Source organism: Schistocerca gregaria, chromosome 2 (assembly GCF_023897955.1).
Source record: "Schistocerca gregaria isolate iqSchGreg1 chromosome 2, iqSchGreg1.2, whole genome shotgun sequence".
NCBI lineage: Eukaryota > Metazoa > Arthropoda > Insecta > Orthoptera > Acrididae > Schistocerca > Schistocerca gregaria.
In genome coordinates this window covers 431,477,221-431,505,188 of record NC_064921.1, presented here as the reverse complement: position 1 = coordinate 431,505,188, position 27,968 = coordinate 431,477,221, and the positions used below count along the sequence as shown (strand labels likewise).

Genomic DNA, 27,968 nt, shown 5'->3' with positions numbered 1-27,968 from the left:
GGAATCGCAAACTTTTGATGACAAGACCCCAAGTTAGCCGAATCCTCCACCGAAAAACACATCTGGTGTGTCATACACCATTAGTGACAGTATATGTGTCATATGATGGGCATCTCTTACCGAAGCACCTAATTTGTACGCCTGGCAAGTGAGTGAGATATGCCTCCTTGCCCGATTTTGGTGTTCGTAAGATGTGATCATTCCCAAGGGAATGATGAAAACTTAGTAGTTTCTCCCATAAGCTGCAACAAATGAACTCAACAGTTTCATAATCACGCCGTTTCTCTGCGCTCTGTAAAAACACATTTTTTTTTAGATTTTCGTTTCGTTTTGGAACTTTTGACACTGAATTCCTTAGTTAAAACATAGTTCAAATTGTTCAAATTCAAATGGCTCTATGAAACTTAACTGCTGAGGTCATCAGTCCGTAGAATTTAGAACTTCTTAAACCTAACTATCCTAAGGACATCACACACATCCATGCCCGAGGCAGGATTCGTACCTGTGACCGTAGCGGTCGCGCGGTTACGGACTGTAGCGCCTAGAACCGTTTGGCCACACCGGCCAGCAGTTCAAATTGTTCACTTGTTGTTTTCGTTTCTGTGAGACGCCTATGTCATATCTCGCCTGCTCACCTACTCATGACGTTTACTTGCGATGGTGACGTATTCTTACCACATGACTCATATTCTATAACCAATGTATAGTATGACAAGTGACAAATCCACTGAAAGAGAACAAACATTTCCATGACCGGACGGAAAGTTTCTAATGATGTGAAAAAAGTAAACGGCACGAGAGAGGTTTGTGCACGGCTCGTGCGCTTCATAGTCCAACACTGTGTCCATCTAACCACGACGGTACGGATGATGATATTCACTCATAATAGCTTTTGTTAAGCTTGTACCGTTCACTGCTTCTCTTTTGCTTCTTTTTCACGGTTCAGTACAGCTTCTTCCTGTTTTCATGTTTGATCTGTGTTCAGTTTGTGACGGACTGTCCATTGGGCCATCCTACCATTAAATCTGAGAGGGCTGCGATGGGAAGTTTCCCTTGTCGGCAGCAGATGACCCCCACGTTTCCCAGTGCATACCCAACGACGTCTTCAGTTACGATTGCAGTGGGCTCAAGATCATTGAGATTGGTTCGTGCGTCGACGGAAACATATCGCCTGATCAAATGAGCCACGTTTTGTCTTACAACAGGTTGACTGTTCCGTCGGATACGCAGTCATCGGACATGGATGTGTGTGATGTCCTTAGGTTGGTTAGGTTTAAGTAGTTCTAAGTTCTAGGGGACTGATGACCTCAGATGTTAAGTCCCGTAGTGCTCAGAGCCGACACTTGCATCCAAATTTAAAATCAACCGAGTTGAAATGTTTGCATTATGGTTGTTGTCTGTAAACCCTTTCATTTCTGAACTGGCAGGTATTGGATCCCTTCAGCCTGCCAGTGCCTTGTGTCTCACCATTGCCACTAGTCTTCCTCTTCCTTTTTTGTGCGTTTGTAACGCATCGTAGCACGGCCTGCACGTTTATTAACCGACCTGGCGTGGTTAATTTAAGGGGTAGCCGGATGACCTCCCTGTCGCCACCGTTACCCTACTCCCCCACCCTCTCTGACTTTTCGCAGATGATGTAATCCTCTATAACGAGGTAACGCCTGAAAAAAAAAATACAAATATGCAGTTAGATCTTGATATGATTTCTAAGTGGTGACAGGATTGATAACCTGCTTTAAGTGTTTAGAAAGGTAAACTTGTGTACTTTACGAAACGAAAAGTTACGTGGTACGAGTCACAACTAGTATCGATCAAAGCATGCAAATACCTGAGCGTAACAATCTGTAGGGGGACGATCACATGGGCTGGCTGTCATAGGTAATGTAGGGGCAGACTTCGGTTCATTGGGAGGATGCTAGGTAGAAACAATCAGTATATGCAGCAGAGTGCATACAAAATAATTGTGCGACCCATCCTAGAATATTACTCAAGTGTGCGGGACCTGTGCTAGACAGGACTAACAGGGGATACTCACCGAAAAAGAGAAAGACAGCAGTAATGGTCACAGGTTTGTTTGAACAGTGGGAGAGTGTTACGGAGATGCTGATGAAACAACTGAACTGGCAGACGCTTGAAGATGGAAGCAAACTATCCCGAGCAATCCTAATTAATAAGTTTTAAGAACCTGCCTTAAATAATGAATCGAGGATGTAGTACAATCACCTACATATTGGTCCAGTAGGTATCACAAGAATAAGTTTAGACTAATTACAGTGTCCATTCAGGTATTTAAGCGATCGTTCTTTCCACACTCCATACGTGAATGGAACATCAAGAAAACTTACTAAATGGGTACAACGGGAAGTAATCTCTGTCATGCACTTCACAGCAGTTTCCACAGTATGTATGTAGATGTAGAATTATTGTTATAAAGAAGTTGTTTTCATGTTCTTAAGCCACATGGTTTTCAAGTCACGTAGCGCTAGAGTGGGAGAGTTATGTACAACTCATGTCATCTATTCAGGATGAAACAGAATTCCGTCGACAAAGTTTCGGAGTTTGTTCAGTGACATTTTCTGAGTGTTTTGGTATAACGACCCTGGTCTCCGTTCGCTCGTCGCAAAGTAATATTGTCATTACCACTTTATACGTTTATTACTAGAATTATTTTTATTTCTATGAAAACACATTTACAACAAGGAAAGAGCTGTAATATTCAACCACCAAGACGTAATAATACAAAAGGATCCGGTATTTCATGGGCGTCTATGTGAGGATGCAACACTGCTTTTATATAGCTGCCATCGCAGCGGAAACGGCTGAGCATATCGTCGTCTTGCCGTTTTTCCATTGTATTCAGTGAACCCATATATGACATGCAATTAGGCCGATTTTTCATCAGTAGACCTATCCATACTGCCATCTGTTACTGTTAACGTACAACCAACACTGCCGGTAAAACCAACCCGAGACTGTACCGTTCAGTACTTAACGCAAGATTGAGGACCAAAAGTAAAGTAGACCCTGCTCTTGTCAACAGCAGATACCATGAGCGAGTGGAACAAGCGCATGCCGCCGACATTTTCGCCGTTGTGCAGATGCTTTCAATGCAATACCGATACAAGGTGTAAGAAATCAAACGAAATTACTCTGTAACGAACCACTGGAGACTACGAGCGTCTTATACCAAAATACTCAGAAAACATCCGTGGACAGCCTCCGCAATTTTGGCAGTAGCATTCTAGTTCACTCTGTATACAAGCAAAATGGCCTTTCGCCAGCATACCAACGTACCTTATGCAAATGTTGTAGGGAAGTTCTTGTAGAATGTAAATACTTAAGCATTAAAGGGGACCACTCACCATAAAGCAGAAGCATTGAGTCGATAGGAACATACAACAGACGGAGAACTTGCTAGGTTTCTAAGTTATCCTTTGACGACCCAGATTACACAAACAAACACATACACTGTCTCACAAACGCATACACACGTCTATCCCCCTAAATTGTGTCAGCTATACTGACAGTGTCAATGCTATTTGCGACATGTGGACTGCTTGTGGTGGGGTAGTGTTGGGTGGGGTGGGTAAAGGAGAGGGGAGACAGGAGGTAAGGAGAGGGACTGGTGGTGGGTAACTAGTGGCTTGGAGGGAGGCACGGCTAGCTCTTTATTCACATGAAGTATTGAGTGCTTTTGACAAGGGATATCAGAACGATTCCGTATTTCTGGATTTTCGGAAGGCTTTTGACACTGTACCACACAATCGGCTCGTAGTGAAATTGCGTGCTTATGGAATATCGTCTCTGTTACGTGAATGGATTTGCGATTTTCTGTCAGAGAGGTCGCAGTTCGTAGTAATTGACGGAAAGTCATCGAGTAAAACGGAAGTAATTTTTGGCGTTCCCCCTTATCTATATAAACAATTTGTGAGACAACCTGAGCAGCCGTCTTCGGTTGTTTGCACACGACGCTTTCGTTTATTGACTAATAAAGTCATCAGAAGATCAAAACAAACTGCAAAACGATTTAGAAGAAATATCGGAATGGTGCGAAAAGCGGAAGTTGACCCTAAATAACGAAACGTGTGAACTCATCCACATGAGTGCTAAAAGGAACTCGTTAAACTTCGGTTACACGATAAACCAGTCCAATCTAAAAGCCGTAAATTCAACTAAATTCCTAGTTATTACAATTACGAACAACTGAAATTAGAAGAAACACATAGAGAATGTTGTGGGGAAGGCTAACGAAAGACTGCGTTTTATTGGCAGGACACTTAGAAAATGTAACAGACCTACTAAGGAGACTGCCTAAACTACGCTTGTCCGTCCTCTCTTAGAATACTGCTGCGCGGTGTGGGATCCTTACCAGATAGGACTGACGGAGTACATCGAAAAAGTTCACAGAAACGCAGCACGTTTCGTATTATCGCGAAATATGGGAGAGAATGTCACAGAAATGATACAGGGTTTGGGCTGGAAATCATTAAAAGAAAGGCGTTTTTCGTTGCGACGGAATCTTCTAAAGAAATTACAATCACCAACTTTCCCCTCTGATGCGAAAATATTTTGTTGACACCGACCTACATAGGGAGGAACGATCACCACGATAAAATAAGGGAAATCAGAGCTCGTACGGAAAGATATAGGTGTTCGTTCTTTCCGCTAGCTATACAAGATTGGAATAATAGAGAATTGTGAAGCTGGTTCGATGAACGCTCTGCGAGGCACTTAAATATGATTTGCAGAGTATTCATTTAGATGTAGATTTGGAGGCCGGTTTGCTGGCTAGGAGTGTAGGGGGAAAGGTGGCAGGTGTAGTTGTAGCAGCCAGCTGGAAGTAGCTCACGCTGAAGGGTCCGTGGGGATGTGAATTGGGAGGGGGTGACAGAATGGAGGAAGGGGAAACTGTTGGGTGAGGGATGTGCGGACAGTAGGCTACCTGAGACTGAGAAGATGCCTGGACAATTATGGCAGCGTAGGATGTGTTGTAAGGATAACTTCCATTTGCATAGTTCAGAAACGCTGGAGGTGGAGGGAAGGAGCCACATGGGTTGGGTTGTGAAGCAGCCATCGAAATTGAGCATGTTGTGCTTAGTTGCATGTTGTATCAACAGGTGCTCATCTTTGTTCTTGACAACAGTTTGGCAATGACCATCCATCCTGCTCGACAGCTGGTTGGTATCATACCAACAAAAAATGCTGCACCTAGTTTGCAGCAGAGTTAGTATGACATGCCTGCTTTCACAGATGGACCAGCCTCTGATGGGGTAGGATATGCCTGTAACAAGACTGTAGTAGATGATGCTAGGTGGATGTGTGGGGCAGGTCTTACACCTTGGTCCCTCAAAAGGATATGATCCCTTTATCATGGGCTGGGTGTGGAAGTGGTATAGAGATGGACTATGATGTTTGCAGACTGTATGGGCGACGGAACACCACTTAGAGAGGGATGGGAAGGACCTGGGGTAGGGTGTCACTTATTTAAAGGTAGGATGAGAGATAATCATAGCCTTGGTGCAGGATACATTCAGTTGTTCCAGCCTGGTGTGGTATTGAGTGACAGAGGGGGGGGGGGGGGGGGGTGCTCCTTTGTAGCTGATTATTGGGAGAGGTGGAAGAATTGGGGGTAAGTGAGGGTAAGGCACAAAATCTGTTTGTGGATTAGGTCTGGGGAGTACTGCCTGTCTTTGAAGGCCTTTGTAAGGCCATCAGCATACTAGGCAAGGGACTTATCGTCATCACAGATGCGTCATCCTTAGGTGACTAGATTATATGGGAGGGATTTTTTGGTGTATAATGGATGGCAGCTGTTAAAATGCAAGTACTGTTGGTGGTTAGTGGGTTTAATGTGGACAGAGCTCTGAATGGATCTGTCAGTGAGGTGGAAGTCAACATACAGGAAGGTGGAGTATGGGGTACGGGAGGACCAGATGAAGTGAAAAAAGGTGTTGAGGTTGTGCAGGAATGTGGTTAAGGTGTCTTGGCCCTGAGTCTAGATTACGAAAATATCATTAATGGACCTTAACCAAACACAGTTGAAAGTTTTAAGAGACTAGAAAAGTTCCCTGTAGATGGCACATAAACAGATTGGAGTAGGAGTTGCAATGCAGATTGGCTCTGAGCACTATGGGACTTAACATCTGAGGTCATCAGTCCCCTAGAACTTAGAACTACTTAAACCTAACTAAACTAAGGACATCACACACATCCATGCCCAAGGCAGGATTCGAATCTGCGACCGTAGCAGTCGCGCGGTTCCGGACTGTTGCGCCTAGAATCTCTCGGCCACCGCGGCCGGCGCAATGCAGGTGCCCAGAGCTGTGCTGCAATTTATTTGGATACTTTCGCTTCAAAGGAAAAGTAGTTGTGAGTCACTATATACACTCCTAGAAATTGAAATAAGAACACCGTGAATTCATTGTCCCAGGAAGGGGAAACTCTATTAACACATTCCTGGGGTCAGATACATCACATGATCACACTGACAGAACCACAGGCACATAGACACAGGTAACAGAGCATGCACAATGTCGGCACTAGTACAGTGTATATCCACCTTTCGCAGCAATGCAGGCTGCTATTCTCCCATGGAGACGATCGTAGAGATGCTGGATGTAGTCCTGTGGAACGGCTTGCCATGCCATTTCCACCTGGCGCCTCAGTTGGACCAGCGTTCGTGCTGGACGTGCAGACCGCGTGAGACAACGCTTCATCCAGTCCCAAACACGCTCAATGGGGGACAGATCCGGAGATCTTGCTGGCCAGGGTAGTTGACCTACACCTTCTAGGGCACGTTGGGTGCCACGGGATACATGCGGACGTGCATTGTCCTGTTGGAACAGCAAGTTCCCTTGCCGGTCTAGGAATGGTAGAACGACGGGTTCGATGACGGTTTGGATGTACCGTGCACTATTCAGCGTCCCCTCGACGATCACCAGAGGTGTACGGCCAGTGTAGGAGATCGCTCCCCACACCATGATGCCGGGTGTTGGCCCTGTGTGCCTCGGTCGTATGCAGTCCTGATTGTGGCGCTCACCTACACAGCGCCAAACACGCATACGACCATCATTGGCACCAAGGCAGAAGTGACTCTCATCGCTGAAGACGACACGTCTCCATTCGTCCCTCCATTCACGCCTGTCGCGACACCACTGGAGGCGGGCTGCACGATGTTGGGGCGTGAGCGGAAGACGGCCTAACGGTGTGCGGGACCGTAGCCCAGCTTCATGGAGACGGTTGCAAATGGTTCTCGCCGATACCCCAGGAGCAACAGTGTCCCTAATTTGCTGGGAAGTGGCGGTGCGGTCCCCTACGGCACTGCGTAGGATCATACGGTCTTGGCGTGCATCCGTGCGTCGCTGCGGTCCGGTCCCACGTCGACGGGCACGTGCACCTTCCGCCGACCACTGGCGACAACATCGATGTACTGTGGAGACCTCACGCCCCACGTGTTGAGCAATTCGGCGGTACGACCACCCGGCCTCTCGCATGCCCACTATACGCCCTCGCTTAAAGTCCGTCAACTGCACATACGGTTCACGTCCACGCTGTCGCGGCATGCTACCAGTGTTAAAGACTGCGATGGAGCTCCGTATGCCACGGCAAACTGGCTGACACTGACGGCGGCAGTGCACAAATACTGCGCAGCTAGCGCCATTCGACGGCCAACACCGCGGTTCCTGGTGTGTCCGCTGTGCCGTGCGTGTGATCATTGCTTGTACAGCCCTCTCGCAGTGTCCGGAGCAAGTATGGTGGGTCTGACACACCGGTGTCAATGTGTTCTTTTTTCCATTTCCAGGAGTGTAGTTGCGAAGATGTGTAACGAATGATGAGGTGGGTTTGGAATCTGAAGCAATGTGGGAGAGGTCTGTTCAATAATGGCAAAGCTAGGGCATGAGGGATGTTGGTGTATAGCGAGGTGACTTCAACAGTGATCAGCGGGAATCCAGGAGGTGAAGGTGTGGGGCTGACGAAAAGTCAGTGAAGGAAGTGGTTAATGTCTTTAATGCGGGGGGATAGGTTTTGGGCAATTGGTTGGATGTTTGATGCATGTTGCTGCTAGCTCTGTATAGTCCGTTACGTGTACCCGTGCTCTCTAGCGATGGGCTGTAAACTTCCACGCTCTGGTCGGAACCATACCTCGTTACACACTCCACGATATTACCCTCCTGTCACCGGTTCGCGCATTCCAGAATCCGTCTCGTTTCTTATTGAACGCCCTTTATATTATTGAGGAATGATATCTTGTTCTTGTCCATACTACGCTCTTCTTAACAACAACAGAAAAGTTATAGTAATTACACATTAATGTGACCGCAGTATACGATCTACATGAACGTGCAATAACCACTCGCAGACGACAGATGGCAGCATTAGCAGTGGAGGAGGTATAAAGGATGTAGAGGGGGCGCAGGAAACACTACAGTCGCTGTCGTAATCTCGAAAAGCAACGATTAATTTGAAATCCAAAAGGACATGATCTTTGGCTTTCAGGAAAAGGGCAGAATCATTTCCTAAACGTCTAAGTTCGTAATCTGTTAGCATGACACTGTGGTTAAAGTACATGGCAAAATGGCGCTTTTCGAAACTGGCGTTAAGGTAACTGTGGTGCACCAGAGGCCATAGACGACAGGGATCAATGACGACTGTGGAGGTGTGTACGGGCGAATAGAGGCGCAACTGTTAAGCAACTCACCACCCAAATGAACCAAGGAGCTATCAACAGTGTCTCCTCAGTGACAGTTCAGCGAAAGTTGCTGTGTATGGTCCTCCGTAGCAGGCACATGGCTCATGCAGCTGCAGTGACTGCTGTTCAGCGGCGATGAAGGCTGGATTTTGCACGCCACTACCGCAACATTGCTATCCCCATTGAAAGTAAGAGGCCGAGCGGTTCTAGGCGCTACAGCCTGGAACCGCGTGACCGCTGCGGTCGCAGGTTGAATCCTGCCTCGGGCATGGATGTGGGTGATGTTCTTAGGTTTGTTAGGTTTAAGTAGTTCTAAGTTCTACGGGACTGATGACCTTAGCAGCTAAGTCCCATAGTGCTCACACCCATTTGAAAGTAAGAAGAGTTATAGGGTCTGCCGTATGGGATAGACAGTCTAATGAGAACAGAATATGGATTGAAAGTAAATCGAAGAAAAAACGAAAGTAATGAGAACAGCGAGAAACTTACCATCATAATTGGTGATCACGAAGTAAATGAATTTAAGGAATTCTGCTGCCTAGGCAGCAAAATAACCCAAGACAGACAGAGTAAGGAGGGCATAAAAGCATACCAACATTGGCAAAAAGTGCATTCTTGGCAAAGAGAAGTCTGCTAGTACCAAACATAGGCCTTAATCTGAGGAAGAAATTTCTGAGAATGTATGTTCGGAGTACAGCATTGTATGATAATGAAATGTGGACTGTGGGAAAACCGGAAAAGAGGAGAATCGAAGCGGTTGAGATGTGGTGCTACAGAAGAATGTCGAAAATCAGGTGGACTCATAACATAAGGAATGAGGAGGTTATCTGAGGAATTGGCCAGGACAGGGATAAGTGGAAAACACTGTCAAGAAGAAAGGACAGAATGGTAGGACATCTGGTAAGATATCAGGGAACAACTTCCATGGTACTAGAGGTAGCTGCAGAGGGTAAAAACTGTAGAGGAAAAGAGAAATCGGAATGCATCCAGCAAATAATTGAGGATGTAGATTGCAAGTGCAGCTCTGAGATTAAGAGGTTGGCACAGGAGAGGAATTTGTTACGGGCTGCAGCAACCAGTGAGACAACTGATGACCCCCCTCCCCCCCACCCCTCAAAAAAAAAAAAAAAAAAAAAAAAAAAAACAGAAAAACTGCAACTGGACGCCCACTGAGAGGCAACAGGTGGCCTTTTAAGACGACAGTTGGCCATTGGCGTGTACAGCATGTAACGCCTGAACTCAAACATCCTGCAACAATCGTCCGAAGGGTCCAAGTCGGATGAGGGAGCGTTATGGTCTGGGGATTGTTTTCGTGGCATATCTTGGATGATCTCGTCGTTCTGGAATGCACAATGGATAAACGCAAATATGCATCTATCCTTGGAGACCATGTCCACCCCTGCATGCACTTTGTTTTTTCTCAGCACGACGCTATCTACCAGCAGGAGAATGCAGCGTGTCACACAGATCTGAGGAGCCATCTCGACGGGCTGTTCGCACCATGGATCCTCAACCGAGAAACCTATCTCATCTGATCACGGTACTGGAGATGGCATGGCTCCACATCCCTGTCGGTACCTTTCAGAACCCCATTGACTCTCTTGTCTCACAGCGATTCACTCTGAAACATTTGGTTATCCAGGTGTTTGACATGTGGTCACATTAATGCGGGTAGACATAGTAGAATGGAGTGTTTCTTATGGTGCATAGAATGATTTCAGTGCCTCGATTTACAGTTTTGTATTCTTTCTCACGAGAACTGTGTGTGTTTTTCCAGCACCAGGTGTGTTCTTCATGTGCCACGTCCTTACCTCTCTTCTGTTTGTACAACTTGCACGAGGATGGCCGGATCTCATGGCCCAGTGGTGGGCGATGGATGCAACAGTCCCAAGTTTCAATCCACGCCTGCCAAAGCTCTTTTATATCATCACGTGTGTTCTGATGCTCACAGCTCTGGGTACGTAATTTTTTTCTTGGTCTCTTACATTTTAGGTTACAACTTGTAAGTTTGTAACTGGAATAAACTGGAAGCATATTTTAGTACACAAAGATGTATACAGTAATTTTATTCTGACGTATTTCCAAAGATTGTGCACATTTTATACGAAGTAATGCAATAGTTGTAATTCTGCATTACTAAGTATCCCAAAAGGCATTGCATCAGTCTCTGACTTGTACGTCTTCAGGTCTCTTTAAAAAAAATTGTTTTCTACGGTTATTCTAAAGATAGAAGACATATGTGGAAATTTCCTAGTTGTTATGAACTTTTAGCAAGAAGTAATTAAGAATGGCTCTAGATAGAAGTACTGAAAGATATTGCCAATAATTTTTTAATCCAAAGGCCGTTTCCTGTCAAATCTCCCATGAAAACGTGCTGGAGTATATTACCTGTAAATCCTCCGCGTTATAATGTTTTCTACATTATAACGTATTACACTGCTTCACGTACAATGCTCGCTGCGTCCCTGGCATTCATTGAGCTACACCTGCCGCCTGGCTGCAGTGTGTGCAATGGACTCGGATGGCTCTGATAACTATCTGGGCACAAAGATTTAGGTTTTCCTACATACCTAGATGGTTTCTTTCAAAAGGACGCGGCCGTCTCATATTCCATTTTTCCCTATGCAGAGCTTGTGCTTTGTGACTTATGACCTCGTTGCGACGGGACGTTAAACCCTAAGCTCTTTTTTTTATGACTGGTGCCAAATGACGAGCGGCTCTAGAGCTGTTTCTGGTTGGAGTTTTCGTTCCCCGAAACTGGAGCATTGGAATTCAGATTACTAACAACTTTAGGACAGCCACTGGCACTGGTGGGTTTCAACGCAATACCAAATAAGAGAGCCTTGGCGGGTGCTCTTCTGGGTTATGTACCTGCACTGGAGAGTAAGAGACTATCTAGTGTTGTTTGAAGCTTAAAATGGGTGACGGAACGCCTGAGAAAAGATTTACTTTCAATAATCTGGAAAAACTGTGTTACATCACACCACAATCTTCTGAGCTGTCTTTTAGCGATATGAATATATTTTGTAACACATGATATCCATAGAAGAAAGTCCCAGTTATAAATTTTAGAAGGGACTGTAAGCGTTGTAGAGTGTAGTTTCAAGGTCACATTCAAAGAGTGACTCAAACAATTTTAGATGTGCGCATGTGCGTGTACTGCTTTGTTGTTTTAGCGTTTGCAACACCGCATCGCAAAATGGCGACTCCTGAGCGTAAAGCGTTTTGTGTTCTGCAGTTTACTAAGAGTGAATCCGCAATATCAGTTCAGTGTGAAGTTCGTTTAAAGTGTAGTTGTAATGCCAGATTTCGCAAATACATCCGCCTATGAAATGATGAATTCGACACGGCAGGGTGTGTGTGTGTAAAGTAAAAGGGGGGACCAACAGTGTCTGAAGAGGATGTTGATTCTGCCACAGCATCTTACTCTAGTAATCATAAGAATTATGTTCAGAAAGCAAGTCTTGAACTTCAGTTGCCAAAGACGACAGTATGGAGGGTTTTAAGAAGACGTTTGCACATGCGCCCTTGCCGGGTGCAGGCGGTACTTGCTTTATAGGCACGTAACTATGCTGTACGTTACAAGTGAACGGTTGCAGTGATAAGATGACTTTCTTCATCGTTTGGTGTTCACTGATGAGGCAAGCTAACATTTAAGTGGCTTACTAACACAAGTACAAGGATAGCGTACCAATAGGGACAAGAAAGGAGGCATGAAGGGCGTCAAAAATAGAAATACGAATCATCCATTTATTGCACCATTACACACGCACATCATGTTATATGAGACATTATAATTGCCATACTCGAATCTATTATGACAAACAATATGTATCACGAAGGGCACACACAATGGAGTTTAAGAAATTACAACGACACATCAACTCCGCTATGACAAACAGTGTGCATAATGAAGGCCGCACAATTTTACCAATGTAAGAAAGTAAAATAATACTAGCATAAAATTAACTCAAATGCCTTGAAGGAAATGTTTATGAGAAACACACAACGGGGCCGCCAGGGAGGAGGCAACACAATACTTAACTCAGGTGCACCAAAATAAAGAACGGACACCAGGCCGCGCCAACAACGGAGACGTAAGGCACGCAACTACTCTCCCCGTTGCGGTTCCGCGCGTTCAACCCAAGTAATAGCTACCTGAAACATTTTAATACTTGGAACAGTACACCAGTGATCAGCAAATTAAAAAAACAATAACATGACATAAAAATACAATAATTTAAGAAAATCACATCATGTGCCTGTGAGCTTAAGGCCTTTCGGTAATTAACAAATTACGAAACAGGTAAAGGGGCATGTGCCACTATTAAATCTTCCATAATTACAGTACTAAATTTCTGGGTACCCAAGTTGCAATTAGCGCAACAAGAATTAAATCATTTAACTAATAATGTTACTTTAAAATAATAATAAAATAATTTCATACAGTAGAGGACCAAGAATGGCCAGATCAGTACTCCCCAGTGAAGCAGTTCACACAAATGGTACTCCACGGCTCCCAGCACACAGCCCCATACCAAATGCAACACAATCACACCGACCCGGCGTACTCCCAGAACCACCAGGCAGTAAACCAAAATAATACTAAGCCAAAACAAGGACCGACTTTTGAAACAACGAGTCGTAGCTCGGGGAGGACAACAGACCAAATGTCGGGAAATCTATAAGAAACATCAGCCAACTTATTACCAAAACAACAATTTATGAACAATATGTAAAACACAAGACCTCTCAGACCAAAGGCTTCCGTTTAGTCGCGAAGGTGGCTCCGACCCGCCTGCTGAGGTGCCAAGCGCCGTACGGAGTGCCGAATCAAGCTTAACCTTCGTTAACGGAAAGCGGAAGCACCACAAGGCAAAGTAAACTCCAATCCAACTGCGCAAGGCAAACTCTAAGGAGTGCCACTCGAGGACTATGCACTTGAAGATCAAACTTAAAGCACCCAGACTAACGCGACGCTGAACGACGCACTTCCATCACCAGTGTCTAGTAGAGCACGGAGAGCAGCGTACCCCATCGATATGCATCCATGGGACGGTAAATGAGGATAGTAATCCCAGCGACGGAAAGACAGGAGGACGAAATGAGTTCCCGCCGCACACAGAAGGTATTTCAAACTCAGGCTCGACAAACTACAACAGGCGAGAATTTGCTCCCCTTGCGAATCAAGTTAAACGGCACACCACGCCGCTGTCCACACTATTAACCGTAAAATCACGGTCAGGTCTTCCGATCGGGCCCCACTCGGCGTCCAGACGCAAACAACCCCAGCCGAGCAGAACTGTCTCCACGCCAAGGCAGCCACCTCTTTCCTCCTCACACGCCTCCAGCTAAGCTGCGGCCAGGGATCACGCACGGAAACAACCGCCTAACGCCATAGCGCCGTCTGAGTGAAAACTCAGCACTAAGATCGACACGGACATGGAAATAAGCGGGCACCGTAACACCCATAATGTTCTTATCTGGGTGTCAGAACATCCTCATGAAGTTGTATAATATCAAAGAGATTCCCACAAACTAATGGTCTCCTACGTTGGTTCTCGACGTCAAGTATACGGAAAATTTCTTTCGCTAAAGCTAATGTAATAGAGGTGACTCATATATGTTACAAGAATGGCTGTTTCCCCAGTTAGAAGATGTACCCGAGAACTTAGCGACAAGATAGAGCCCTTCCCCATTGGCATCACTTTGTACGAGAGTGGTTCAACGTCGGAGACCCTGACTGTTGGATTGGTTTTAAAGGTCGCAACGACAATGGTGTTTTCCGCTGGCGTCTACGTTTTCCTGACCTCACACGATCCGATTTTTTTCCATTGGTGCTTTATAAACGATGGTGTGTACGTTCAGCCACTTACTAATGATTTCCCATAGTTGTGCCACATAAGTGAGGAGGCTATTGCGTGGAAGGAGCTGTATTTCAGGTTGGATGTGTGCCGCATAACTTAAGGTGCACGTATTGAACATTTATAAGAAAAAATGGCTCTGAGCACTATGGGACTCAACTGCTCTGGTCATCAGTCCCCTAGAACTTAGAACTACTTAAACCTAACTAACCTAAGGACAACACACACATCCATGCCCGAGGCAGGATTCGAACCTGCGACCGTAGCTGTCGCGCGGCTCCAGACTGTAGCGCCTAGAACCGCTCGGCCACTCAGGCCGGTGGTGGTGAACCAAGAAAGTACGAGTAGTGTCGGAAGTTTCACCAAAGACGAAGTCATCGAAAATGCTGGAGAAGCTCGGACTGGACTAGGATAGGGAAAGTAACCGGCCGTATCCATTTCAGAGTCGCCCTAACCGCCGTCTGCTTCACGTCTGCTGTGCAGCGAGCTACCTTAATTTAAGTATGAACTGTATTTTTCTTACTTGTCACTTCTTCTTCCGTGTGTTTTTGCTTTTAGGAAGTTTTAATTGTCGAGTGCTATTAATAGTGTTTCATAGATTTCGTGTTTGTTTTGAAAACAGTCAGAGAGAGTCCCTTTAGTCAGCCATAGTGCCAGTAGTGCTAGTGTTTGTTTTGAATACAGTCCAGAGACAGGTAGTGCTATTTTCATTGTTTTCTACAAGGAGTGGCTAGCAACCACAGTTCAGTCAACAATCAGCCGCCTTTAGTGAATTAGCAGTCTAGTTAAAAGTTGATTAACTCTCTGCAGTAAATTGATTTCTTAGGATGGATAGGATGTGTGACTGCTGTGTAAGGACGCAGGAGAAGCTGGACACTCTTCGCGAACAGCTGAGCGTGTTGATGGCCGCGGTCAGCCGTCTTCAGGCTGCTGCCTCGGAGTGTAGCGGCAGTGAGGAGTCTGGTGCGTCGCAAGGTACACCCCAGGTGTTACATGCTTCACCCACTGTCCCTGCTGTCGAGATATCTTCGCGGGTACCGGGCGCGGTTGGGCCACCCTCTCCCCAAGGGGAGTGGCGGGTTCAGCGGCGTTCGCGGCGCACGAGGCGGAGGGTAAATGTGGAGGCTGGCCGTGTGGCATCGCCCGCTCGGCCTGTGAGTGGACATGTGGCTGCTCCGTCAGCAAGGTCCGAACAGGCACACGGGGGGAGGGGTTTATTAGTTATTGGGAACTCCAACGTTAGGCGGGTGATGCAGCCACTTAGGGAAGAAGGCCAGTGTTCACTCTGTCTGCTTGCCGGGGGGTCTCATCCGAGATGTGGAGGAGGCCCTACCGGCGGCGATAGAAGGCACTGGGTGCACCCGACTGCAAATTGTTGGTCATGTCGGCACCAATGACTCCTGCCGTCTGGGTTCAGAGGTCATCCTCAGTTCGTACAGGCGGTTGGCGGAATTGGTGAAGGCGGAAAGCCTCGCTCGCGGGGTGGAATCAGAGCTAACTATTTGTAGTATCGTTCCCAGAACCGATCGCGGTCCTCTGGTTTGGAGCCGAGTGGAAGGCTTAAACCAGAGGCTCAGACGATTCTGCGGAGAGCTGGGGTGCAAATTTCTCGACCTCCGCTATCGGATGGAGAAATGTAGGGTCCCCCTGAAAAGGTCAGGCGTGCACTACACGCCGGAAGCGGCTACGAGGGTAGCGGAGTACGTGTGGAGTGCACATGGTTTTTTTTTTTAGGTTAGAGAATTCCCTCCCTAGGCCCGACAAGACGCCTCCTGAGACGCGGCAAGGTAGGAGTAGGCAAAATGCAACAGGGAATAACAATAATAATGTGCTAATAGTAAACTGCATGAGCGTCTATAGAAAGGTCCCAGAACTGCTCTCATTAATAAACGGTCACAACGCCCGTGTAGTACTATGGACAGAAAGTTGGCTGAAACAAGACGTAAACAGCAATGAAATCCTAAACTCAGATTGGAATGTATACCGCAGAGACAGGCTGGACAGTGAAGGGGGAGGCGTGTTTATAGCGATAAGAAGAGCAATAGTATCGAAGGAAATTGACGGAGATCCGAATTGTGAAATGATTTGGGTGAAGGTCACGGTTAAAGGAGGCTCAGACATGGTAATTGTATGTCTCTATAGGCCCCCGGGCTCAGGAGCTGTTGTGGCTGAGCACCTGAAGAATAATTTGGAAAATATTTCGAGTAGATTTCCCCACCATGTTATAGTTCTGGGTGGAGATTTTAATTTGCCGAATATAGACTGGGAGACTCAAACGTTCATAACGGGTGGCAGGGACAAAGAATCCAGTGAAATATTTTTAAGTGCTTTATCTGAAAACTACCTTGAGCAGTTAAACAGAGAACCGACTCGTGGCGATAACATATTAGACCTTCTGGTGACAAACAGACCCGAACTATTTGAATCAGTTAAAACAGAACAGGGAATCAGCGATCATAAAGCGGTTACTGCATCGATGATTTCAGCCGTAAATAGAAATATTGAAAAAGGTAGGAAGATTTTCCTGTTTAGCAAAAGTGACAAAAAGCAGATTTCAGGGTACTTGATGGCTCAACACAAAAGTTTTATCTCAGGTACAGATAGTGTTGAGGATCAGTGGACAAAGTTCAAAACCATCGTACAATATGCGTTAGATGAGTATGTGCCAAGCAAGATCGTAAGAGATGAAAAAGAGCCACCATGGTACAACAACCGAGTTAGAAAACTGCTGTATAAGCAAAGGGAACTTCACAGCAAACATAAACATAGCCAAAGCCTTGCAGACAAAGAAAAATTACGCGAAGCGAAATGTAGTGTGAGGAGGGCTATGCGAGCGGCGTTCAATGAATTCGAAAGTAAAGTTCTATGTACTGACTTGGCAGAAAATCCTAAGAAATTTTGGTCCTATGTCAAAGCGGTAGGTGGATCAAAACAAAATGTCCAGACACTCTGTGACCAAAATGGTACTGAAACAGAGGATGACAGACTAAAGGCCGAAATTCTAAATGTCTTCTTCCAAAGCTGTTTCACAGAGGAAGATTGCACTGTTGTTCCTTCTCTAGATTGTCGCACAGATGACAAAATGGTAGATATCGAAATAGACGACAGAGGGATAGAGAAACAATTAAAATCGCTCAAAAGAGGAAAGGCCGCTGGACCTGATGGGATACCAGTTCGATTTTACACACATTACGCGAAGGAACTTCCCCCCCCCCCCTTCTTGCAGCGGTGTACCGTAGGTCTCTAGAACAGCGAAGCGTTCCAGAATTGGAAAAGGGCACAGGTCATCCCCGTTTTCAAGAAGGGACATCGAACAGATGTGCAGAACTATAGACCTATATCTCTAACGTCGATCAGTTGTAGAATTTTGGAACACGTATTATGTTCGAGTATAATGACTTTTCTGGAGACTAGAAATCTACTCTGTAGGAATCGGCATGGGTTTCGAAAAAGACGGTCGTGTGAAACCCAGCTCGCGCTATTCGTCCTCGAGACTCAGAGGGCCGTAGACACGGGTTCACAGGTAGATGCCGTGTTTGTTAACTTCCGCAAGGCGTTTGACACAGTTCCTCACAGTCGTTTAATGAACAAAGTAAGAGCATACGGACTATCAGACCAATTGTGTGATTGGATTGAGGAGTTCCTAGATAACAGAACGCAGCATGTCATTCTCAATGGAGAGAAGTCCTCCGAAGTAAGAGTGATTTCAGGTGTGCCGCAGGGGAGTGTCATAGGACCGTTGCTATTCACAATATACATAAATGACCTGGTGGATGACATCGGAAGTTCACTGAGGCTTTTTGCAGATGATGCTGTGGTGTATCGAGAGGTTGCAACAATGAAAAATTGTACTGAAATGCAGGAGGATCTGCAGCGAATTGACACATGGTGCAGGGAATGGCAATTGAATCTCAATGTAGACAAGTGTAATGTGCTGCGAATACATAGAAAGATAGATCCCTTACCATTTAGCTACAAAATAGCAGGTCAGCAACTGGAAGCAGTTAATTCCATAAATTATCTGGGAGTACGCATTAGGAGTGATTTAAAATGGAATGATCATATAAAGTTGATCGTCGGTAAAGCAGATGCCAGACTGAGATTCATTGGAAGAATCCTAAGGAAATGCAGTCCGAAAACAAAGGAAGTAGGTTACAGTACGCTTGTTCGCCCACTGCTTGAATACTGCTCAGCAGTGTGGGATCCGTACCAGATAGGGTTGATAGAAGAGATAGAGAAGATCCAACGGAGAGCAGCGCGCTTCGTTACAGGATCATTTAGTAATCGCGAAAGCGTTACGGAGATGATAGATAAACTCCAGTGGAAGACTCTGCAGGAGAGACGCTCAGTAGCTCGGTACGGTCTTTTGTTAAAGTTTCGAGAACATACCTTCACCGAGGAGTGAAGCAGTATATTGCTCCCTCCTACGTATATCTCGCGAAGAGACCATGAGGGTAAAATCAGAGAGATTAGAGCCCACACAGAAGCATACCGACAATCCTTCTTTCCACGAACAATACGAGACTGGAATAGAAGGGAGAACCGATAGAGGTACTTAGGGTACCCTCCGCTACACACCGTCAGGTGGCTTGCGGAGTATGGATGTAGATGTAGATGTAAAGAAACACATCCGCCTTCGCTCTAAGATATTAATAAAAGATACATATCGGAAAGCAGTAAATCGGGATAGCTGGAAGGAAGGGGGATACGAACCCTACTTCTTCCGAATGCGAATCCAGCCACTTAATCACAGCGCCACTTCTTCCGCTTTGGATGGCGATATTGACCGCGGACGTCAGTGGATGTTCGACAAGCACCGACTCTGTGCCAGCACGGCGTTTCATTTTCCCTCTTCCTTTCACTATATAACCATCAACTTCAACACGAACCGGTCTCTACAATGCAAGGGCACTTGTCACAGAACAGATTACAGATCTTAACAGTTCAGAGGAAGATGGCAACAAACGGCTCCAACAAGGAATTTATCCAGGAGAGCAATGAGGGATACCCCCGTTGCTTCCCGCGCTCACAACGTCACTAAGCCACTAGCTTTAACTTTTTAAAGCTCCTTCCGTTGCTCCTTCTGTTTAAGCTGTTGACTTGTAGCGTTTGCAGCGCGCACCGTGTGTGTGGTAGCTGGTCGTACAAGCGTTTCACACAATCTTTCCACAGCGGAGCACATCCTGGCCAGGCTGTTCAACGTCGTCCACGCCTACGAGTGTTCCCCGGGCGGGCTGTCGTGGCTGCAGCTGTACCTGGCCAACGAGTTCCCCTCGGCCTACCACTACATCGGCTTCAGCTACTGGACATCCGCCTGGCTCGCTACCATAAACACCGCGGCCACCTTCAGTTGGAACTACATGGACCTCTTCCTCATACTGATTAGCCTTGCACTTGCCGATCGCTTTGAACATTTTAATCAAGATATTGCTCGTGTATTTGACAGGGTAAGATGTACATCCAGTGTAACACGACGTTATTGACGTTCGTACCTTGAGAATTAAAATTATGTCCATTATCATTCACATGTATTCAGATGGAACTATTATATATCTGTTATAAAGTTGCAGACGAATGTGTATAAGCCACACAACGAAATGAGTATGTTGATCTCATGGAAAAGGGAGCAACGAATAACTGAGATTTACTTCATCCCAATTTCATTACACCAGTCAGATCTCTAAAAGTAAAGCGAGGCCATGTAATATGTGGAACGAAAAGGGTAGTGGAAGAGTGGAGAAACATGAAGAACACAGAGGTCATCAGTAGCATGTTCTGCAACCTATTCCCACTCAAAACCTTGAGGTTTACAAATGACATGTAGTATACAACATCTTAAGGATGCGTTTACACCGCAGCAACTATTAGTCACTCTCACAGAATGGGCGTCAATGGCTACTCAACTTGTTCTTGCGACTCAGCATCACATTCCTTTTGTGCAAGCGGTATAGCATCCAACAAGTGACTTTATTTACTTATTCATTCGAGACAGAAATAAATATATGATTATTAGCATTAAAAGTAAATGGAAAAAGAATAATCAAGTTAGATTATTGTTGACCAAAATCTTGCCACTACAATTGCGCTCGGAGTTTCAAGCAGATGATCTTGTGTGCAGGACGGAGGGCACAGTTGGCAATCCAGTAAGTGCTCCACTCTTTACGGTTTTCCGCAGTGACAATTGGTGGTATCCACAGGGAATTTCTATTTATGGAGGCTACTTCTGGATATTCCTGTTCCAGAACGAAGACGGTTGAGCGGCCTCAACACGATCCAAATCTATTTAGGTCCAACGGGGGGATTTCCGAACGGAGAAGCGGGATTTTCACAATAAAAAAGACAGAATTTGGAACGTTATCCCTCAGGAGGACCAACTCGTTTCTGACTTGCTCAGTTTGTGAAGCTCTTTGTCTTGAATAAATGGTACAATTATTCTGAAATTGCATTTGTTCTACGTTACAAGGAAATGCGGTTCTGCTAGGAGCAAACACAGTTTTTTTTCTTTCTCTAGGCAGAACCGCATTCCCTATATTACATATTAGGAAGTAAGTGTGGACAAGGAAAGAGCTTCGACCACAAAATGATTGTAACAACCTGTTTGTCTGTACATGTACATCACATCTACCGATTTCCTTGCCGTCCGGATAATTTCTTCGTAGTACGTCTTCTTTTTGAACCAAGCTGGTACACTGGTCCAATGGTAGTGCGTAGCCTTGGCTCTGTTCACCAAAAGTAACGGCTTTAAGCTGGTAGTAAAAGAATTCTGATGAATGCCATGCGGCTGAGTGTTTTCGACATGTACAGATCCGGCATGTACTGAGTTGTCACTTCAGTCCATCGGCTGATCGCGACCTCCTGTCGCATCGCATGCAAACTTTCTTAGTTGCCACATTCAGAAATTAATTTTGGAACTTCCGTGTACTCGTCCATTTTGTTAGCATTGCCTAAGAGTCGCGGCATTTGGCGAACGCTTAATGCTCACGCGGGACAGGTAATGACATTCCTAAAACCGGGATTTCTGGCAGCACTATGTACCATCTAGGTAATAAGGCTCTGACCGCATAGTAAGTACACCAATAAAAGAAAATAAGGCTTACCCATTCTTCCAGCGTTTGACGATTGTGGATGAAATAGTCCAGTAAGTCACCAGTTGTTGTGGCGAAACAGTAATAAGCAGAAGCTGATGTGGTCCTCTTAGGTAACACTGTCACAGAAAGAGAAATCATTACCTAGAATTTTGAAGTTTTTGAAGTCCACAACTAACCTATATTCATCGAGCACTAGACAGCTGCTGAGTTTTTCGATTACTAGAACTTGTTATGGCACCAGTGTTCGTAGCGTCTATCTTTAAACCAGTTTAGTCTTTTCTGCACTGATACGGAATTCATAATCACCCTGTAATCGGAGACCCAGATTTCTCTAACCGAACACAAAATGGTTCAAATGGCTCTGAGCACTATGGGACTTAACATCTGTGATCATCAGTCCCCTAGAACTTAGAACTACGTAAACCTAACTAACCTAAGGACACCACACACATCCACGCTCGAGGCAGGATTCCAACCTGCGACCGTAGCAGTCGCGCGGTTCCGGACTGAGCGCCTAGAACCGCAAGACCACCGCGGCCGGCTTAACCGAACACAGGAGGCAAGAATAGAAGCCAGTGCGCTACCTCGGTTTCGGCAATCCATCGAACTAACTGCAACGTGCGCCGTTGTGTCTTTGCAACAACGAAAGATTTTTTATTAACGCCTGTGCAGTCGTGTTTCGCCACGCAAATCAATGCTTTGCCGTGATCATCCACCAATTGCTACCACTATAATCAAATGGCTCTGAGCACTATGGGACTTAACATCTGAGGTCATCAGTCCCCTAGAACTTAGAACTACGTAAACCTAACTAACCTAAGGACATCACACACATCCATGCCCGAGGCAGGATTCGAACCTGCGACCGTAGCAGTCGCGCGGTTCCAGACTGAAGCGCCTAGAACCTCTCGGCCACACCGGCCGGCCGTACGTGATAATGTCAGTCTTGTTTATATATTCATATATACGATGTACAGCGTATCACATGATACCTAATTGTGTTTGTAGATCACGGCAGAGTATGAGGATGAGTGCTTGTAAGATGCGTAATTATAGCCACTTTACAAGCAAAGTGTATGTAGCTGTATGTAGGGGTAGACATGGTCCCCAAACAAACTTGTGTTGATCCATTTTGCCTTCTAGAATGACGAGATCAAGTAGGGAATGCCACGAAGACATTCCCCAGTTCATAACGCTCCCTCATCCGGCCTGACACTTCTGGAGATGTTACAGAGTATTTGCTTTCTATCCGACCGATCAAGAAACTTGATACCTTGGAAAAGACCACCAGTCAGTGGACGTCAATTTGCAGTATTGGCTTGCAAATACCAATCTTTGTCGCCAGTGAACAGCAGTCATCGTGGGTGCATGAAAGAGGTACCCGCTGTGGAGGTCCACATGCAGGAACGTTCGCTGAACGCTCGTTGAGGAGACACGACAGCCGCTAGGTTGATCTGGGCAGCCAGTTGGGGGTCTATTCGCCCGTACACGTGTTCGCAGCGGTTGTTCACCTCTTTCATCTACGGCTCATTCTGCAACACAGTTGAATCGGCAGTTTATTTATTTATTTCCTCTCTTACATCTAACCAGGCATTCTACTTATTTTACATTCATATGTTTTAGTAGGCATATTAAACTACATCTAGTACAAAAAGTGAAAAAAAACAATTACAAAAGCACACCTGGAAAAATACGTAAATGTAGAGTTTATATTCGTAGATCATAAGTACTGTTGTAATTACACATTATTGAAGAGACAGATTTTAGATAGGAGTGCTAGCAGCAGAGAGTATGAGCGAGACTGATGGCGAAGGGAGGAGAAGAATAGAGAGACATGATGAAACATAATTAAGGAAATATAAAGGAAAAGAAGATTGCGTGGCTAATAGAGATAGATGAAGAGGAAGGCATCTCAGGAGCAAGATAGGAGACGCTAGCTTTGCTACACTCCTGGAAATGGAAAAAAGAACACATTGACACCGGTGTGTCAGACCCACCATACTTGCTCCGGACACTGCGAGAGGGCTGTACAAGCAATGATCACACGCACGGCACAGCGGACACACCAGGAACCGCGGTGTTGGCCGTCGAATGGCGCTAGCTGCGCAGCATTTGTGCAGCGCCGCCGTCAGTGTCAGTCAGTTTGCCGTGGCATACGGAGCTCCATCGCAGTCTTTAACACTGGTAGCATGCCGCGACAGCGTGGACGTGAGCCGTATGTGCAGTTGACGGACTTTGAGAGAGGGCGTATAGTGGGCATGCGGGAGGCCGGGTGGACGTACCGCCGAATTGCTCAACACGTGGGGCGTGAGGTCTCCACAGTACATCGATGTTGTCGCCAGTGGTCGGCGGAAGGTGCACGTGCCCGTCGACCTGGGACCCGACCGCAACGACGCACGGATTCACGCCAAGACCGTAGGATCCTACGCAGTGCCGTAGGGGACTGCACCGCCACTTCCCAGCAAATTAGGGACACTGTTGCTCCTGGGGTATCGGCGAGGACCATACGCAACCGTCTCCATGAAGCTGGGCTACGGTCCAGCACACCGTTAGGCCGTCTTCCGCTCACGCCCCAACATCGTGCAGCCCGCCTCCAGTGGTGTCGCGACAGGCGTGAATGGAGGGACGAATGGAGACGTGTCGTCTTCAGCGATGAGAGTCGCTTCTGCCTTGGTGCCAATGATGGTCGTATGCGTGTTTGGCGCCGTGCAGGTGAGCGCCACAATCAGGACTGCATACGACCGAGGCACACAGGGCCAACACCCGACATCATGTTGTGGGGAGCGATCTCCTAAACTGGCCGTACACCTCTGTTGATCGTCGAGGGGACGCTGAATAGTGCACGGTACATCCAAACCGTCATCGAACCCATCGTTCTACCATTCCTAGACCGGCAAGGGAACTTGCTGTTCCAACAGGACAATGCACGTCCGTATGTATCCCGTGCCACCCAACGTGCTCTAGAAGGTGTAAGCCAACTACCCTGGCCAGCAAGATCTCCGGATCTGTCCCCCATTGAGCATGTTTGGGACTGGATGAAGCGTCGTCTCACGCGGTCTGCACGTCCAGCACGAACGCTGGTCCAACTGAGGCGCCAGGTGGAAATGGCTTGGCAAGCCGTTCCACAGGACTACATCCAGCATCTCTACGATCGTCTCCATATGAGAATAGCAGCCTTCATTGCTGCGAAAGGTGGATATACACTGTGCTAGTGCCGACATTGTGCATGCTCTGTTGCCTGTGTCTATGTGCCTGTGGTTCTGTCAGTGTGATCATGTGATGTATCTGATCCCAGGAATGTGTCAATAAAGTTTCCCCTTCCTGGGACAATGAATTCACGGTGTTCTTATTTCAATTTCCAGGAGTGTATTTGACAGATTAGAGGATTGGCCTTGTACATTAATTTTGTGGAGAACGTTACGAGGATGTTAGTAGGAAATGCTTCAACTTCTTCTTAAAAGCAGCAGGAGATTGAATTTTGCGCAAGGTAAGGGGAAGTTTGTCCCAGAGGCGGACAGCGGCAACTGAGAAGGAGTTTGCAAAAGTTTTTGTTTTGTGCGTGGGCACAATTAGGATACCAAACAAGAGTGTTTCGATTATGATGGCATGACAGGTTTTTAATCTCTGAAGCAAGGTACTGGGGTGCTTGCGCGACGAGGAGTCGGTGGACATAGAATGTGGTAGTCACGCAATTTTTCTTACCGCAGCCACCCTAGCTCGGAGTATGAAGCACTAACATGATAATATCGGCGAATGTTGCAGGTGTTACCTCGCACCTATGGAGCGAGCCAGGGTTCGATTCCCGGCCGGGTTGGAAATTTTCCCCGCTCGTGGACTGGCTATTGTGCTGTCATCATTATCATTTCATCCTCATCGCCGATACGTGAGTCGCCCAATGTGGCGTCGACTGCAAGAAGACTCGCACTTGCGGCCGAACTTCCCCGGTTGGGGCCTCCTGGCCAGCAATGTCATGCGATCATTTCATTTCGTTTCTGTTTATCACATCCTCCTAACACGTTTTATATACCCTCCATTGCTACTGCTGCCACCAGCTGTCTGTCAGGGCTTATCGTACATTGTCGCCGAACATAGACAGTGGTTACATTAATATGACTGGAGTATGTACTAACAAATTAAAGTATGACGCTTTGCTACACAACGCTAACACATTGAAGTAACATGAGCTGACTGGCATCCACACTTTTTATGATCTGTAGAATAACACGCATTAGCTTAAAATTAATGATTGTAAATGATTTGCAGTATACCCGGAAGAGGTGGTCGGGTGGTAGGAGACAAGTCCACTCTTCGGGCAAAATGTTCAAATGTGTGTGAATTCCTAAGGGACCAAACTACTGAGGTCATCGGTCTCTAGAATTACACACTAATTAAACTAACTTATGCTAAGAACAACACACATCCATACCCGAGGGAGGACTCGAAACCTCCGGCAGGAGGGGCCGCTCTGTCCGAGGTAACTAACCGCTCTTTGGGCACAAACTGACATCTGATCTACGGGTTGCCCATATACAGGGCTTGGTGAGAGGAGCGGCAATGGCGGTCTCCTTTGTAAGTATTTACAAAACCCACAGAGCATTCACTGAACCCACACAGATTCATCAGCACACACAAACACACACACACACATACATCTTGCTCTCCGAATCACAACACAGTACTTTACCGCCATGTAAAATGAAACAGTCAGTCACTATATACGGCGGAGTTGGCCATCTTGTTGGCACCAAAACACTACTGTTATTTGATATTTTTATCCACTTAGTGCGAGGCAAAATACAACCCGAAATTAAACGTCGCTAATCTGTATTAGTGTTATGTCACAATACAATACACGTGTGGCTGACTTTACTGAAATCAAGCGTGTTCCTTACAGGTTAAGTTACACATGTCGACGAATGTGGTTCGATCTTTGCAGAAAACTGAAATAGTACTCTAAGGAAATCAAAAATGTTCTATATCGTTTGTTAAAATTGATGTTCCTATTTTGTGATGTCTTGCGTGGTCGCACTTAAAATGGTGTTGTCCTATTTTGCAGGCTGTGCCACAGAAAATTTGGCAGCGCATCCGTGAGAATTACTGCAGCCTGGCACACCTCGCCCAGGCCACGAATGCGCGCATCAACAAAATTGTTCTGCTGTCATTCACAACTAATCTCTACTTCATTTGCTATCAGCTCCTCAACAGTCTCTCGTAAGTGTCCCACGAATTTTACAATATTTATTAAATATAGAAGCATAATTATACTGGATGCATCAGATGTACTCTTGCAAACTTCGGACGTGTATTCCACACCAAAACAAGAAAACCTGTAAAGGAAACGTATGTTCTGAAACCCGTTGTTTTTAGTTATTAACGAAAGAACACATTACAAAGTATTCAAGCCGGAAACACACAACAAAGCTTCAAAAATGTCATTTGCTTGCTTCCACACAAGCAGGCACTTGTAGGATCGTGGACTGTCACGCCCTCTGAACCTACCCAAAGTGTGTCACTGGTTTTGCGCACTTCTATGGCACTCTGATGGGGAATTTCTGCATTATGAATGCCCTCTACACAAAATCAATAGTTTTAGATTTGCCCATAGATAATATACCAACTGAGTGAGATCGGAGGTAGAATTATCTAGGTCAAGGAACTGGTCCTCCTGTACTTATATATCTGTCATGGAAGGTTTCATACAGTGCAACTAGAATAACGAAGGAATGTTAAAACCTTAAACCCCTTTTATTCGCAGGGATGCATCCTGTACGAAGCCTGGAAGACTAAATGAAGTCCTCGTGGACAGCATCTGAAAGACGTGCGGGAAGTATACAGGGTGTTCAAAAAAAAGTATCCAATGCTTTGATAGGTGGTAGCATAAACAAGAAAAATTAGTCCAATAAACATGGATTCGGAAATGCAAACTTTCTACGATAAACACGTGTTTACAGGAGGTGTTCAAGGTGGCGTCTATTCATGAGAATGCACACTTCTGCCTTCCGGCGTAAGGAACGACGCACTCTTTGAAATTATACGGTTATTATTGTATGTGCTGGCACGCATTAAAGACGCGACCCTGTAGTGTTCTCACTACGTTGATCGGCCTGGTGTAGATCAATTCGTCAAGTGCCCCTCAATCAAAAGTGTAGGGACTGAGGTCTGGGGAACAACAGCACAAGGTGTGCTCCTCCTCCCCACCCCCACCCCCGTCTATGTTCGCACACATTGTGACGAAAGTGTGCTAGTGCGCCGTCGTGTATGAACCACGTTTGCATTCGTTGCTGCAGATCCTCCAACAAGGTAGGCAATACATTAATGAGAAAGTAG

The 27,968-nt window shown here is 46.0% G+C and overlaps 1 protein-coding gene across 1 annotated transcript in view; it reads left to right on the top strand.

Moving 5' to 3' along the window:
* Window positions 1-27,454, top strand: part of LOC126335818 (gustatory receptor for sugar taste 64e-like) — a 94,487-nt gene extending 67,033 nt beyond the window's left edge. Inside the window, exons 4-7 of the mRNA XM_049999283.1 lie at window positions 10,467-10,646; window positions 19,726-20,000; window positions 26,698-26,852; window positions 27,397-27,454. Coding sequence (XP_049855240.1) covers window positions 10,467-10,646; window positions 19,726-20,000; window positions 26,698-26,852; window positions 27,397-27,454 — 668 coding nt within the window. The remainder of the gene's footprint in view (window positions 1-10,466; window positions 10,647-19,725; window positions 20,001-26,697; window positions 26,853-27,396) is intronic.
* The last annotated feature ends 514 nt before the right edge of the window (window positions 27,455-27,968 follow it).